This window comes from Nicotiana sylvestris, chromosome 3 (assembly GCF_000393655.2).
Source record: "Nicotiana sylvestris chromosome 3, ASM39365v2, whole genome shotgun sequence".
NCBI lineage: Eukaryota > Viridiplantae > Streptophyta > Magnoliopsida > Solanales > Solanaceae > Nicotiana > Nicotiana sylvestris.
In genome coordinates, this window is record NC_091059.1 from 64,428,617 (window position 1) to 64,445,656 (window position 17,040).

Genomic DNA, 17,040 nt, shown 5'->3' on the forward strand with positions numbered 1-17,040 from the left:
ATTCATGAGTGGAAATGGGAGCGTATCACCATGGACTTCGCAGTTGGGCTCCCACAGACTTTGAAGAAGTTTGATGCTATTTGGGTGATTGTGGACTGGTTGACTAAGTTTTTGCACTTCATTCCAGCTGACACTACCTATTCCTCGGAGCGGTTGGGCAAGATCTATATCTGCGAGATTGTTCGCCTTCACGGTATGCCATTGTCCATCATTTCAGATCGGAGCATGCAGTTCACTTTGTTTTTTTGGAGAGTTGAGCAGCGAGAGTTAGGCACACGGGTTAAGTTGAGTACAACATTCCACCCTCAGAATGGACGGACAGTCCGAGCGCATCATTCAGATATTGGAGGATATGATACGAACTTGTGTCACGGATTTCGAGGTTTCTTGGGATCATTTTCTGCCACTTGTAGAGTCTGCCTACAACAACAACTACCAATCGAGTATTCAGATGGCTCCGTATGAGGCCTTGTATGGGAGGCGGTATCGGTCTCCAGTTGGTTGGTTTGAGCTGAGTAAGGCTAGGCTATTGAGTATTGACTTGGTTCAGGATGATTTGGAAAAGGTTAAGTTGATTCAGGATCAGTTTTGCATGACATAGTCTAGACAAAAGATTTACGCCTATCGAAAGGTTCGTGATGTTGCCTACATGGTGGGGGAGAAGGTATTTCTCAGAGTTTCGCCTATGAAGGGTGTTATGAGGTTCGGGAAGAAGGGCAAGTGGAGCCATTAGTATATTGGCCCTTTTGAGGTGTTTGAGAGGATTTGAGATGTGGCTTACAAGCTTGCATTGTCGCATAGTCTATCAAGTGTTTATCTAGTGTTTCATGTTTTCATGCTCAAAAAGTATTTCGGCAATCCGTCTCATGTTTTGGAATTTAGCACGGGTCAGTTTGATGTGGATTTAACTTATGAAGTGGAGCCGGGGGCCATTTCGGATCGGCAGATTCAAAAGTTGAGGTCAAAGAACATAGCTTCAGTGAAGGTGCAATAAAGATGTCAGCCAGTCGTGGAGGCTACTTGGGAGACCAAGCGGGAGATATGGAGTAGATATCCACACCTATTTGAGACTCCAGGTATGATTCCATACTCGTTCAAGGACGAATATTTGTTTAAAAGGGGGAGAATGTAATGACATAGTCGATCGTTTTGAGTATTATAGCCCTGTTCCCCCATTTATTGCTTATTCTACATTCATTTGTTGCCATTTGAATTGTCATGGTAGTTGGTTTGGTTACGGGGATGTTTCGGAATGAATTAGGACACTTAGACCCAAGGTTTGAAGCTTAAGTTGAAAGAGTTGACCGCATGTTTACTTATATGTAAATGACTCTAGAATGGAGTTTAGATGGTTCCGATAGCTGCGTATGGTGCTTTTGGACTTAGGAGTGTGTCTGTATATTTATTTGGAGGTCCATAGGTGATTTTGTCTTGAATTGGCGAAAGTTGGAAAAGTTGAAGTTCGGAGAGTTGAGAATTTTTACCGAGAGTTGACTTTATGGTTACTGGGCTCAAATTTTTGGTTTCAAAAGTTGGAATAGGCCCGTTTTTTCATTTATGACTTGTGTACAAGATTTAAGGTCAATCGAAGTTGATTTTGTGTGCTTCGGCATTTGTTTTAGAAGTTTAAAGTTAAACAGTTCATTATGCTTGAATTGGGGTGTAATTCATGTTTTCGATGTCCTTTAATGTGATTTTAGGTTTCGATTAGGTTCGTATGATGTTTTAGGAATTGTTGGAATGTTCAGACAGGGTCCTAGAGGCCCGAGTATGTTTCGGATTGAGTTCGGACCAAAGGTTCTTGATATGTGATTGCTGGTTTTTCTGAGTCTGGTTTCCTTTATCGCGTTTGCGGAGGAGGTTCCGCAATCGCGTAGTGCAGTTTGTGGCAAATGCAATTTACTCTTCGCGTACGGGAAGTATGGGTTGTGATCGCAGCATTTGTGGAGATTGTATTTCTCGAACACGTGAGGTGGACAGTGTTCTCATATAAGGGAGGTGAGGTTGGGGCTGAGGTACACGATGTTCTTCGTGTTCGCATGTCCTTGGGAGGTGGGGCTGGGGTTGACTTTTTGGGTTGACCTTTTGACTTTGGTTAAAGATCATAGCTTTATCATTTGGAATCAATTCCTATAGCTTATATGGCATTATTACGTTATTTTTTGCTAGATTCGAGCCTTCTGGAGATTGATACGCGTGGGAAGGGCTTGCTAGTAGAGTGATTTGATTTGTTTGAGGTAAGTATCTTATCTAAACTTGGTTGAGGCACTAGTTGCCTGAATTTTTGTGATAGCTACGTGTTATTGGGTGCGCACATGCATGGGGATGAACTATGTGTGGACACCAGGGTTATTTATTCATGTTCGGGTTATGCTCAAGCTCTCATAAGCCTAGAATTCGACTGTTAAACCATTGACTATGATGCTTCCCACATTTGTAACACGGTTGTGAACTATTTGGGCCATGTTTGAGGCCACATAGGGGTTTAATCCCTCAATGAATAGGCCAGTCCGTAGATACCCTTCTTTTATTCGCCCATTTTAGCATTCCTGTTGTAAAGGAAGATTACAACTAGAATAACACTTAATCTCCGCCTCTATGAGGTGGAATGGGTCACCTTTAGAAATCCATGGTTCATGCATGTTTATACATACCCTTTTACCGTATAATTGGGTCAAGAAGTTGACTTTTCTTGGATCATATTAGCCCATTAATATTGCGTATGGTGGCTTGACTTCAGACACCGTGCTCCCACGCTGGAGAAACACTTACTCTTGCCCATTCGATAAACCTCTAATCTCCAAATATTTTTCGTGGAGGCGTGATCAAACTGAGAAAAGGTGGCTACCATGCTAGTGTTACCAGTGCCGACAATGATAATAACCATGGTTAGATGGAACAGTTCGTTGTCGTTGCTACCAGGGATAACCTTCCGCCCACAGCCCCATCTATCCCTAGATCTTTGAACTTTACTCATAAGTTTTCAGATATCTTTCTTATTTTGTTTAAGATAATTTCCTCCTTTGCTAGCTTTTATTTCTTGTGTTTCAGCTACCCGTTAGGAAGAACCACTATCGGTTAAAAACCTGATCCAATTAGTATTTTTTTAGAAATTTCCACGCTATACTCTCGTAGGTGGAAAGAAATTGCCCCTAGTTTTAACTGGAAAGCCAAAAACTATGGTAAGTAAGAGTTTTCCTTTTTTTCCTGTCAACCTTAAACATGTTTTAAAACAAATTTGCTGACTTCCTTTCACGATACACATGCCTTCTGAAGGGGTCTTCTATTTGCTCCATTGTTGAAGTTTCTAATGACCCGTAGGAGGCAATAATTACAAGATCTACTTAACCGAAAGAGGGCTCACAAAGTGGCGCTTGCTTTGGTAAAGGTGCCTCCTCCAGGAGTATTCAGCCCAAGGATATGAAACCTAAAAGAAGACGAACCTCTACGGCTGGAACTCGGGAGAGGATTTCAACAAAAGAAGATCCAACTAGACCGGCCATAGTAGTCCTTGATGAAGAAGGAACTGACAATTAAGTGGTTCCTCTTTAAAGAAGAAACAAATCTTCATTAGCTCAACTAGATTTTCAACCGGGAGAACTTCAATCACCTCAATTAGGAAAACTTCAAATGCTTTCATAGAAATGGAAACAGTTGAAAAAGGTGAATCTCATTATCGAATTCCCACTGTTGTTTCTGGTCAAAAGAGTTCTACCCCTGACATTCCTCCACCATTAACTTCTACACCAATCACAACACCAACTTCTACCTTACAACCGGCCCCAATCGAGCAAATAGAGGATGCTCGTTACCCACAGTCACCCGTCCAGAGGAATTTAGGGAACACTTATCCTGCACCCATCCAAAACAATAGTGGAAAGTGATACACTCAAATTATACCTATATAAATAGTGTAAGACGGTCGATGTCAAATATAATAACCCAAGTAGGTTGGGGTCGAATCCCATAGGGAATAGGTGTGAAAAGATTACTTGAGTTATGTGTAACTTGACTTAAGCCGTAATTCTACTCTGTTAGTTTGAAAATGGTTTTGTAATTGTGATTTATTAAGAACGACTATTTTGATAAGAGAGTTGATTAATATGATTAGGAAACCAAGGTTGTGTCTCCATCAATGGAATGTAATTCTATAAGTATTAATATGATGTATTTCTAATGGAAGGTTCTTTGATATGCAAATGATTCCTAATGACTACCCCATATTTTGCAATAATTATGCAGTATTTCCTCTTTACGATTTTCCAAAATATAAAAGAGTTACAATCAAGAATAACCAATTTATACCAAGTAGAACTGACTTATTCCTAAGCGATTCTATTACAGAAGCTTTAAACCCTTGAGTTCATACTATTCAATTCAACCAAATCCTAACCCACTTTTCCAAGTAAAGATAAAGTAAAATGGCACTAGTCAATGTTTGCAACCATCAATCATAAACGAAGCATGAGAAATGAGTAAAAATAAATCAACAATTATATATATATATATATATATATATATATATATATATATTCAATGGTAAACACCCATTAACATTACACCCACTTAGGTTCCAAAATATAGTATTTAAAGTTAGCTACTCATATTAGAATACAAGAACAAAGCAATAAATAAAGACATAAAAGCCTACAAAAAGGAAAAAGTCTTGGATCTCTCTCAAAAGCTCCAAAATAATGGTGTATTCAATGATCTAAGTGTAGTCTCTTTTCCAGACAAGCTGGTCCACAAAAACCCTAGTCATCCTATTTATAATGGCCTAAAAGTCGTGGACAAAATGTGATAAAAATGACACTACATATTAAGTCAGCGACCGCAGACTAGGCTGCAGAACACTTTCGTCGTTCGCATATCTTCATCCACGTCGCAGATCTGATCACCATGCTTTGTAGTTCTTCCCTACATATTGATTACGTGGTTCGCATCCTGGTTTTGCGACCGCATAGTATACCACAAAATCATCTTCACTAGAAGCCCTATTGTATTTGTGTGACAGCTACGCGGTCCGCATAAGTGTTGTGCGATAACATAATGAACTGTAGATTTGACTCTCCGAAGTCCTGCTTAACTTTGCGATGGTTCTGCGGTCTGCACATCCCTTATGTGGTCGCAGACCTGTCGCATATCTGCTTTTTCATGGGTTATTGTCATCTTTTTCCTGTTCTTGGTGCTTCAAATCTGGTTTCCTGCTAAACACCAAAACTACATAAGAAATGACTTAAAATTCTTTAAAAGGTGAGCTAAAGTCTATGTATTTAGTATCAAAAAGTACCGCATTTCTACGGCACATCAACACCCTCAACTTAGACTCTTGCTTTCCCTCAAGCAATTAAAAAGTCACCCTACTAAATACTAATCTACTTCTGACTAATCACAAATAATAATGACTATAGATGGTGCTGACTGTTAGCTAACAAGAATATAACTTCCTTTATTCACCCTTCAATGAAGACAACGACCGTTAAACTGTTCAAATAATCAGTTTGTGAGCTTCGAGCCTCAAAAGCAATGACACAGTGCTACTAATAGCTAGATATGCACTTGCATTATACATCAAAAAACCTAACTTCTGCTAACTCTTGCAATTCATGCGTACTCACAACAAAGAAAATCCCCAACTCAACAAATACAAATATGTACAGGGGATACAATCAAGCACTCTTGCACTAAGAACAAAAGCTAAATGCTACAAGTATCAGTCCATATGCTTGCCCTTATTTTAACTCATTACTATCCCATAAATAATTGGTTGTAGATCAAAAGGGTCTTTTAACGGGTTATAGTATAGGCTTCGGGAGGAGTTTGATGAATATTAGGGAATGTAGTGACTATACCCTCCTTGAACGCTACAAACATTCTTTCTCAAATAGCACACAATGCCCTAGTTGATATCTAAAAGCCACTATCAATCCACCTTGTAGTTCATGGCCACTCCCTAGTTACTTGCCTTACCACGTTCTTTCACCACTCAATATTCTTTTTCTTTTTCCTTTTTTTCAATTTTTTTAACTTTTTTTTGGAGTGAGTATTGCATGGTTTTTTTGGGACGTGAAGCTTTTTGTTTTAGGTACGATGGGTCTAGACTTGGCCGTTGGCTTCACACGCCACAACCTCAAAAGCTTAGCTTTTCAATACACTACCTTCCTCTACTATTTCCTAATTTATACCAACACCCCCAACTTAGGGTTATGTAAGGCCCAGGAAAGTTTTTCCAAGTAACTTGAGATTTCGTCGTGCCAAGGTAGGCTAATTATTTTATTTTGTGTGCAAATGAGGATTCATAATGTAATGGGTATCAATTAGATATGTTAATAAGCATATAAGCCATATTAGAGGTGAATTGGGGTCTAAGGAGAGGCCTAAGTCTAAGCCAAGTTGGAAAATTTCATATTAGACGAAAGTTGTAAATGAGTGCGCACAAGACCTCACTTTGAACAATTATATCTCCAGTTATATAAAGAATTGTGTTATACACAACCTATAATATTAAAGCCCTTTTAGTTTAGTTTCCAACTCAACAAACCATTCATCATTTGGAGGTGTATATAGAAAGTTATGACCATTTTACTGAGCCTGTGTCACAAGCGCGCCAAGGTGCGCGATCGCGCTAGTGGACGCGCATATTGTGAAGCTTTCTGCCTTCTTCGCGCTACTTTAGCGCGACCAGGTGCGCGATCGCGCTAGTGGAAGTCTTTTAAATACACCTAAGGACCGGAAATAAGAGAATTTGAGACATTTCTCAAGCTTAGGGCTTCCTCTACAACCCCAACTCGACCAAGGCATCCAATTGCACACCTAAGGTGAGTTTTTAAGTGTGTTTTCATGGTGATTTCACTTCTCAATCACTAGTTACAACATGATTTTGATTTGATTTCATAGGATTTCTTCAAAATCTCAAGAACACCCCAAAGTTGTCTTTCAAGATTTGGTCTACAAGAGGTAATCCTACACCTTAGACTTACATATATGGAGTTATTATGGAAATATGAGTATGGATTAAGTATTGTAACTCATGGGATGGTGATTGGAAGCCATAGGTGCCTAACCTAGGTTATGTTGGTATTGTAGAGATTGTGAGATGGGTTATTGAGGTACGGTTCTTGGGCTAATAGTATTATGTATACATGCATGTACAACTTAGGTTTGTTGGAAGATTGATAAATATAAATAAGTAAAGATTGGGTTGGGAATGAAGGAAGTCTTGTAAAAGAGATTTAAAATCAAGATGCTCAACAAGTGTTTGATAAAATGCTTAAATGAGCTGAAACCATGAATACCTTCCTAATTTGTGTTCAATTTTGTTATGTCTCAAGTAGATTGGGATTGCTAGAATTTCCGAAATGGCGTAGTAACTTAAGGAAAGCTTAAACGAGGTATATATGGCTAAAACCCCATTTTATTAGAAATTGAGCTCAGTTGGCATTTGCGAAAGTGTGGTAAGATTTGAATTGTTTAATGTATTGGCTGTTATTGTGCATTAATTAATTTGCAATTATCTACACCCATACGTGAAGGATGTACCTCAATGTGAGTAATATACCATTCTTGTTAATTAGGTAAGTATGAAGAATACAATTTATGTGTTGAAATGCTTGGGCTATAAACCAAGATTGAAACTGAGAATTATTCATGACAGTTATGTGCTCACTTACATGTTCTTGCAACTTAAATTACCTTTGTATATGCCTATGATTACAACTTGCAAAATGCATATTGAAAATGAAAGATTAAGTGGTAATGGTGGCCCTCGGTTCCAAGGACTTGACATGATATGCGTGAAATAAAGATTCAGATGTGATGATTAATGAGAAAGGAACAACGCCTAGGTAAGGCGGCCTAGCCGATCGGGTCGTGATCGAATACCATGTCGCACACATGGTGGTAATGTGCTGTTATTGACTTCCGGATAAGGGAAATGAAATAGTGATTGAGATGTATGCCTCCAATGAGGCAAGCTAGCCGGTCGGGTCATTATCGGACTCCGCTCAAGATAGCGGTGGTATGAGAACAGTGATGAAGTTATGAAAGAAATGCCCCAAACTAAGTTTTGGAAATTATATGAAGGATTGTATGAATTGCATATTTGATTTATTCATGTGATTTACTTGTACTTGCTTGAAAGTTCTTTCTAATAAAATGGTGTTTAGTCATACATACTAGTGCTATTCGATGGCACTAATGTCCCTTTTTGCCGGGGGCGCTACATTTTTTTTATTGAATATAGGTGGATCCATTGCGGATAGTGCCGATCGCGCGTAGTGAAGTACCTTCTTCTCAAGATCTTGGTGATCCCCCTTATCCTTCAAGGGGATACAATGCACATCTTCTTATTTTGGACTTTAACTTTTGAGGTATAGCCGGGGCCTTGTTGCCGGCATTGTTATCATGTTTTTTGCATCCTTAGAGGCTCCGTATACGTTTGTGTGGGTTATGTATGGTTATTGGATAGGTCAATAGACCATGTTGTAACTTGTACTCTTGCTTTCTTCTACACTGTAATTGTATGGGAACTTGGAAATTAACTACGGTTTAAGGTTGGGATAAAAAATGAACTAACTGTTTAATGTACTATCTTTCCTAGTTTAAATAAAGGTATGTATGTATTCCTTATTCCTATCGAGTTGGGTAGATAGCGGTTGACAAGTCTTGCTCAATTGGGTTCACTCGATTGAGTGCCGATCGCGCCTCCCAAATTTGGGGCGTGACAAACTTGGTATCAGAGCCAGGTTTTAAAGTGTCCTAGGATGTCTCGGAGCCATGTCTGGTAGAGTCCTTCTTATCGGTATGTTGTCGACCACAACTATAAGTTGGAGGCTATTTGGACATTTAGGAATTTAACCCTTCTTTGATATTTTGGATCGAGTGCATTGTTCTATCTTTCAGTAAATGGCACCTAAGAAGAAAGAGAGAATTGGGCAGGAAGCTGATGCTAATGCCACTTCAAGAGTGGATGATGAATCACTGCTTGTTACTGTGGGTGAGGGTAGCCGCCCTGCTATCACTATGCCTGATGCTTCTATTCCAGAGCAGACTACCCCAGTTCCAACACCTGTGGAGGGTACTACTATCCCTCCCATTGATACTCCTATTCCACCTCCAGCCCCAACTTCCGATTCTGGTATTTCTGATGGGGATCTTAGGGGAGCTATTCAGATGTTGACTCAATTGGTGGCCTCTCAGGCCCAGAGGGAAAATGTTGCACCTAATTCATCCAGCCAACCAGGGGATTCTACTAGTTCCAGGGTAAACAGATTTCTTCAGTTAGATACTGCGGTATTCACAGTTGCCAATCTAGAAGAAGACCCTCAGAACTTTATTGATGAGGTGCACAAGACCCTCAGGGTAATGCGTGCGACTGAGACAGAGGGAGTAGAGTTATCTTCCTACCGTCTGAAAGGGGTGGCCTATTCATGGTTTGAGTTGTGGGAGGATTCCCGAGAGGAGGGGCGCCCTCCGGCGAGGTGGAGCGAGTTTGTTGATGATTTCATTGATCATTTCCTGCCCGCTGAGACAAGGGCAGCCCGGGCAGTAGAGTTTGAAAATCTGAGGCAAGGTAACAGAAGTTTGTGCGAGTACCACATGGAGTTTGCTTGCTTGTCCAAGTATGCTACTCATATGTTGCCTACCATGGAGGCTAGAGGGCGTCAGTTTGTTTAGGGTCTCAATCATTTGACTATTAATGAGGCTTCTACAACAGCATTGAATTCTGACATGTACTACGGGAAGATGGTAGCGTTTGCTCAGGCCACAAAGAACCGTAAGTTGAAGAACAAAATGGAGAGAGAGGGTAACAACAAGGCCCGATCTACAGGCAACATGAGAGAGTCACTAGGTGGGGGAAGATCAGATTTTAAGGTAGGACCATCAGGGCCTTCCCAGTCTGTTGAACAGTCTTCAGCCAGTGCACCGCCATTAGGGCCCAGCCAGCAGCAGTGGAGTCGTTTCAGGCCCAGTCAGGGCAATAGGGGATCTTACCAGTGAGGTCGGTCAAGAGAGAGGTTCCAGCAGTAGCAGAGGTCCCCGTGCCCCAGGTGCGGGAAGATGCACTCGGGGATTTGCTATATGGAGTTGCCTATATGCTATGAATGTGGGATGAGGGGCCATATTCAGAGACATTGTCATGTATCTCACCAGGGAGCAGGTAGGGGCATAGCTCAGCCTTCCAGTCCAACAGCTGCTACATCTCAGCCCCCTCTCCAGCTCGAGGTGCCACAGCACCCGCAGGGCGTGGTGCATATAGGGGTGGTGCGCAAAGTTCAGGAGGTCCCAGCCTATTCTATGCTATGAGTGGTCGCCAGACTGCAGAGGCTTCTCTAGATGTGGTTACAAGTATTCTGACTGTCCAATCTCATGATATGTATGCACTTATTGACCCCGGTTCCACGTTATCCTATGTTACCCCGTTTGCTGCTATGGAATCTGGGATAGAACCGGAGCAGCTTCATGAACCATTCTTGGTATCTACCCCGGTTGGTGAGTCAATTTTAGCTGCTCGAGTTTATAGGAGTTGTATTGTTACGGTGCGGGGTAGGGATACCACGGCCGATCTTATCGAGTTAGGGATGGTCGACTTTGATGTAATAATGGGAATGGATTGGCTTTATTCATGCTTTGCTAAACTTGACTGTCGGACTAGAACTATTAGGCTTGAATTCCCCGATGAGCCCGTTATTGAATGGAAGGGTGATAATGTAGTGCCTAAAGGTTGGTTTATTTCCTACCTTAAGGCCACAAGACTTGAGTCTGTACCGGTTGTGAATGAATTCCCGGACGTCTTTCCAGATGAGCTCCCTAGGATTCCCCCAAATAGGGAGATTAACTTTGGTATCGATGTGATGCCAGACATGCAGCCTATATCAATTCCACCTTATATAATGGCATCGGCATAATTGAAAGGGTTAAATGAGCAATTGAAGGATTTGTTAGAGAATGGTTTCATCTGGCCGAGTGTGTCGCCATGGGGAGCACTGGTCTTGTTTGTGAGAAAGAAAGACGGATTGCTGCGGATGTGTATTGACTACCGGCAACTCAACAAAGTCACAATCAAAAACAAATATCCTCTACCAAGAATTGATGACTTGTTTGATCAATTGCAGGGTGCTACGTGTTTCTCAAAGATTGACTTGCGGTCCGGGTATCATCAATTGAAGATAAGGGAGCAGGATATTCCAAAAACAACCTTCAGAACTCGGTATGGGCACTTCGAATTTATGGTGATGTCTTTTGGGCTAACAAATGCCCCCGCAACTTTCATGGACCTTATGAATCGAGTCTTTAAGCCCTTTCTAGACTCCTTTATGATAGTGTTCATTGACGACATTCCGGTATATTACCAAAGTCGGGAGGACCATGTTGACCATCTCAGGGCAGTTCTGCAGACTCTTCAGCAATATCAATTGTATGCGAAATTTTCAAAATGTGAATTTTGGGTTGAATCTGTCACGTTCTTGGGTCATGTTATTTCCAGGGAAGGAATTATGGTTGATCCTTAGAAGGTTGCATCAGTGAAGGATTGGCCTAGACCTACCACTCCAACCGAGATCCGTAGTTTCTTGGGTTTAGCTGGGTACTACAGGAGGTTTGTGGAAGGGTTTTCTACTCTTACCTCTCCATTAACTAAATTGATGCAAAAAGCAGTTAAATTCCAATGGTCCGATACTTGTGTAAAGAATTTCCAAGAATTGAAATCAAGGTTGACAACAACACCGGTATTAGCCCTGCCAGAGGGTACAGAGGGATTTGTGGTGTATTGCGATGCTTCAAGGATCGAGCTCGGGTGTGTGTTGATGCAACACGGCAAGGTTATAGCCTACGCTTCCAGGAAACTCAAGAATCATGAGAAGAACTATCCAACCCATGACCTAGAGCTGGCAGCAGTGGTGTTTGCGCTAAAAATTTGGTGACATTATTTTTATGGGGTCCATGTGGATGTATTTACAGATCATAAGAGCCTTCAATATATTTTCGAGCAGAAAGAGTTGAATTTGAAGCAAAGAAGATGGCTAGAGTTACTCAAGGACTATGACATCGACGTTCTCTATCACCCGGTAAAGGCTAATGTCGTGGCAGATGCACTTAGTCGAAAATATATGGGGAGTTTGGCTCATTTGGGGGCATATCAGAGGTCGTTATCCAGGGAGGTTTACCAGTTGGCCAGTTTGGGAGTTCGCCTTGTGGACTCTAGTGAAGGAGGGGTAGTTATACAGGATATGGCCGAATCATCGCTTGTAGAGGAGGTGAAGGAAAAGCAATTCAACGATCCATTGTTAGCACAATTGAAAGAGGGGATTCACAAACACAATACCACAGCTTTTTCCTTTGGCATGAATGATGGTACTCTACGGTACCAAGACCGCCTATGTGTTCCTGATATCGACAGTCTTCGGGAAAGGATCATGGCAGAAGCTCACACATCCAGGTATTCCGTGCACCCCGATTCTACAAAAATGTATCATGATCTCAAGAAAATTTATTGGTGGAACAACATGAAGAGGGATGTGGTGGATTTTGTAGCAAAATGTCCAAATTGTCAACAAGTGAAGGCCGAACATCAAAGGCCCGGTGGATTGACTCAAAGCATAGAAATTCCAATGTGGAAATGGGAGATGATCAATATGGATTTTGTAGTAGGTCTGCCGCGCACTCCGCACAGGTTCGACTCTATTTGGGTGATCGTTTACCGACTCACAAAATCAGCGCACTTCTTGCCAGTTAAATCTACCGACACAGCGGAACAATATGCTCAGTTGTATATCAAAGAAATAGTCAAATTGCATGGAACTCCAGTCTCAATCATTTCAGATCGAGGGGCTCAGTTCAAGGCCAACTTTTGGAAGAAATTTCAGCAAGGTTTGGGTACGTAGGTAAACCTTAGCACATCTTTTCATCCACAAACCGATGGGTAAGCAGAGCGGACTATTCAGACGCTTGATGACATGTTGCGTGCTTGTACTATTGATTTCAAGGGAAGTTGGGATGACCATTTCCCATTCATAGAATTTGCTTACAACAACAACTTCCATGCTAGTATCTAGATGGCACCATTCGAGGCACTGTATGGTAGGAGATTCAGGTCTCCCATTGGGTGGTTCGAGGTTGGAGAAGCAGAATTGATAGGGTCGGACTTCGTGTATCAGGCCATGGAGAAAGTCAAAATTATTAAGGAGAGGTTGAAAACTGCTCAGAGTCGCCAAAAGTCTTATTCGGTCATTCGTCGCAAAGATTTGGAGTTCAAAGAAGATGATTGGGTATTTTTGAAGGTTTCCCCCATGAAGGGAATCATGCGATTCGGGAAGAAAGGGAAATTAAGTCCAAGGTATGTCGGACCGTACAGAATCATTTAGAGGATCAGTCAAGTGGCATACAAGATCGAACTACCACCGGAAATGTCAATGGTACATCCAGTCTTCCATGTGTCTATGTTGAAGAAGGTAGTGTGGGATCCGTCCGTTATCATGCCAATTGAAGCTATTGAGGTTAATGAAGAGGTATCTTATGAAAAAATCCCAGTTTCCATTCTTGATAGGCAAGTCCGAAAATTGAGAAATAAGGAAATTGCCTCTGTAAAAGTGTTATGGCGAAACCAGTAGGTTGAGGAAGCCACTTGGGAAGCCGAGGAAGAAATGAGAAAGAAGTACCCACATTTGTTTGAATAGGTATGTAATAGCTTTCATGCATTTGGTTCCTATAAAATCTTATCTTTAGATTCGATCTATGTTAAACTATTCCATTTTTGGTTATGTATGTTGCCCATGCGGCCATGGTTGGTGTTGAACAAGTTATTTTTTGTCTATGGAACATTTATATGCTGTTGGGATGTGTATCTAGGGCCCTCTGACAGGTGGATAGTCCTAGTTACAAAGGAAACTCTACCGAAATTTTCGAAAATTTAAGGAGTTAGCCAAATTCGGGGCTGTTGATATATTCCATAATGTGAAAAAGTAGAGGTTACGTAAGGATGAATAATGAGTGAACCTTGATCCTCATTCGAGGACGAATGATCCTAAGGGCGGGAGGATGTAAGGCCCCGGAAAGTTTTTCCAAGTAACTTGAGATTTTATCGTGCCAAGGTAGGCTAATTATTTTATTTTGTGTGCAAATGAGGATTCATGATGTAGTGGATATCAATTGGATATGTTAATAAGCATATAAGTCATATTAGAGGTGAATTGGGGTCTAAGGAGAGGCCTAAGTCTAAACCAAGTTGGAAAATTTCATATTAGATGAAAGTTGTAAATGAGTGCGCACAAGACCTCACTTTGAACAATTATATCTCCAGTTATATAAGGAATTGTGTGATACACAACCTATCATATTAAATCCCTTTGAGTATAGTTTCCAACTCAACAAACTGTTTGTCATTTGGAGGTGTATACAAAAAGTTATGACCATTTTACTGAGCCTGTGTCACTAGCATGCACAGGTGCGCGATCGCGCTAGTGGACGCGCATATTGCGAAGATTTCTACCTTCGTCGCGCTACTTTAGCACGACCAGATGCGTGATCGTGCTAGTGGAAGGCTTTTGAATATACCTAAGGACCGGAAATATGAGAATTTGAGACATTTCTCAAGCTTAGGGCTTCCTCTACAACCCCAACTCGACCAAGGCATCCAATTGCACACCTAAGGTGAGTTTTTAAGTGTGTTTTCGTGGTGATTTCACTTCTCAATCACTAGTTACAACATGATTTTGATTGGATTTCATAGGATTTCTTCAAAATCTCAAGAACACGCCAAAGTTGTCTTTCAAGATTTGGTCTACAAGAGGTAATCCTACACCTTAGACTTATATATATGGAGTTATTATGGAAATATGAGTATGGATTAAGTATTGTAACTCATGGGATGGTGATTGGAAGCCATAGGTGCCTAACCTAGGTTGTGTTGGTATTGTAGAGATTGTGAGATGGGTTATTGAGGTATGATTCTTGGGGTAATAGTATTATGTATACATGCATGTACAAATTAGGTTTGTGGGAAGATTGATAAATATAAATATGTAAAGATTGAGTTGGGGAATGAAGGATGTTTTGTAAAAGAGATTTAAAATCAAGATACTCAACTAGTGTTTGATAAAATGCTCAAATGAGCTGAAACCATGAATACCTTCCTAAAAGGGGAAATATTCTAACTCTCCACATTGGAAGGAGTATTCTTCAACTGGTTCCAAGTTGGAAAACATGCTGGAAAGAGTATTTCAAAATCAAGAGAGGTCTGACACTACAATGAAAAATATGACCGAGCTTGTGGGTTCTCACACCGTATCTATTCAAAAGTTAGAGATGCAAATGAGGGATCTCTCAAGAGAACGAAACCCGAAGCAAAAAGGCACGTTCCCAAGTGATACAATTACAAACCCAAAAGGTGGTGAGAGTGGCCCAACCTCTCATTGTATGGCGATTACAACTCGAAGTGGGAAACTACTTCAATGTGAGAATGAACAAGTGGTCGAAGTGGAAGATTCTGAACAAGAAAATGAGGTGCAAGTTGAGGTGCCAAATGTTGTTGAAGTTGAAAGATTCTCAAAGAAGGTGAAAGCTCAAGAAGTGAGCCGTGAAGAGGTTAAGGAAAAGGTATTAGAGGCATCAAAACCTCTAAAATTGATTCCTATATCTCATCCTCTTTTCCCTCAAAGACTAGCTAGAAGGTTTGCTGAGAAGTTCTATGACATCCTAAAGCAGTTGTCGGTGAACATTTCGTTTGTAGAAGCATTTCAAGAGATGTAAGGGTTTTCTAAGTACTTGAAGGACTTGTTCACTAAAAAGAAAACCACCAAGAATGAAGTGGTAAATATCACCTACCGGGTTAGATCCATTATTGCAACAATCACCGTCCAAAAGAAAGAGGACCTGGGGGCTTTCACCATTCCATGTACTATTGGATTGCGGGACTTTGCACGAGATCTTTGTGATAATAGGGATAGCATCAACTTATTTTCTCTTTCTATCTAAAGCAAGGAGGATTGGGATTTCCTAGGCCTATAAGTATTAGGTTGCAAATAGCTAACCGTTCGATAAAGCGATCAGTGGGGATAGTGGATGATGTGCTTGTGAAAGTGGGGAAGTTTCTCCTCCCACCGACTTTGTTATTCTTGTTTATGATGTTTATAAATAGATCCTTATCATATTGGGGAGACCATTCCTTGCTACCGAGAGAGCACTCATGGACTCGAAAAGAAATGAGAATAATCCCGGGTTAATGACAAAGAAGTTACCTTTCAAGCAAGTAAGAGTATTAAGTGGCCAAATGCATACGAGAGTTTCTCAGTCATTGATGTTGTTGATGTGGTAAAGGATGCCGTTGAGGTAAAGATGGAGGAAGAATGCCTTGGTGAGGCATTGATGACGATTTTGATGAATTTTGATGGAAAAGACATAGAAGGATATGTGGAAATGGTGAATGCATTATAAGGTAAGGGTTCCTACACTTATGCACCAAAAAAGCTTTATCTTGACTTGGAGAATAGAGCCACTCCTCCTGCTGAGCCTTCAATCTTCGAGCCGCCACAACTTGAGCTCAAGCCACTTCCGCCGCACTTAAGTTATAAATTTCTTGGCTCTAATGAAACACTACGCGTAATTGTTTCCTCTCTATCAAATGATGTGTAGGTTGAACACTTATTGGAGACCTTGAGGGAGCATAGAAGGGCCATTGGTTGGACTATAGCAGATATCCAAGGAATTCGTTGCTATTTGTGAGCACATGATACAACTATAGGAAGATAGCAAACCTTGGGTGTAAAGAAAAAGATCATAAAATGGTTAGATGTAGGGGTTGTCTACCCCATTGCTGATAGTCCTTGGGTTAGTCCGGTGCAATATGTTCCTAATAAGGGAGGCATGACCATGATTCAAAATGACAAAATGAGATCATTCCAACGAGGACGGTGACCAAGTGGAGAGTTTGCACGGACTACCGAAAGCTCAATAGTTCTACTTGAAAAACCATTTTCCTATGCCTTTTATTGATCAAATGATTGATCGGCTAGCGGGAAGATCATTTTATTGCTTCTTGGATTGTAA

The 17,040-nt window shown here is 41.0% G+C and overlaps 1 protein-coding gene across 1 annotated transcript; it reads left to right on the top strand.

Moving 5' to 3' along the window:
- Window positions 1-10,301: 10,301 nt before the first annotated feature.
- Window positions 10,302-10,907, top strand: LOC138887469 (uncharacterized). Its single transcript, XM_070169224.1, has one exon. The coding sequence runs from the start codon at window positions 10,302-10,304 to the stop codon at window positions 10,905-10,907; it is 606 nt and encodes a 201-aa protein (XP_070025325.1).
- Window positions 10,908-17,040: the final 6,133 nt, after the last annotated feature.

Excerpts from the sequence above, each read along its gene's own strand:
- LOC138887469 (XM_070169224.1), top strand. The coding sequence starts at position 10,302 with ATGAGTGGTCGCCAGACTGCAGAGGCTTCTCTAGATGTGGTTACAAGT.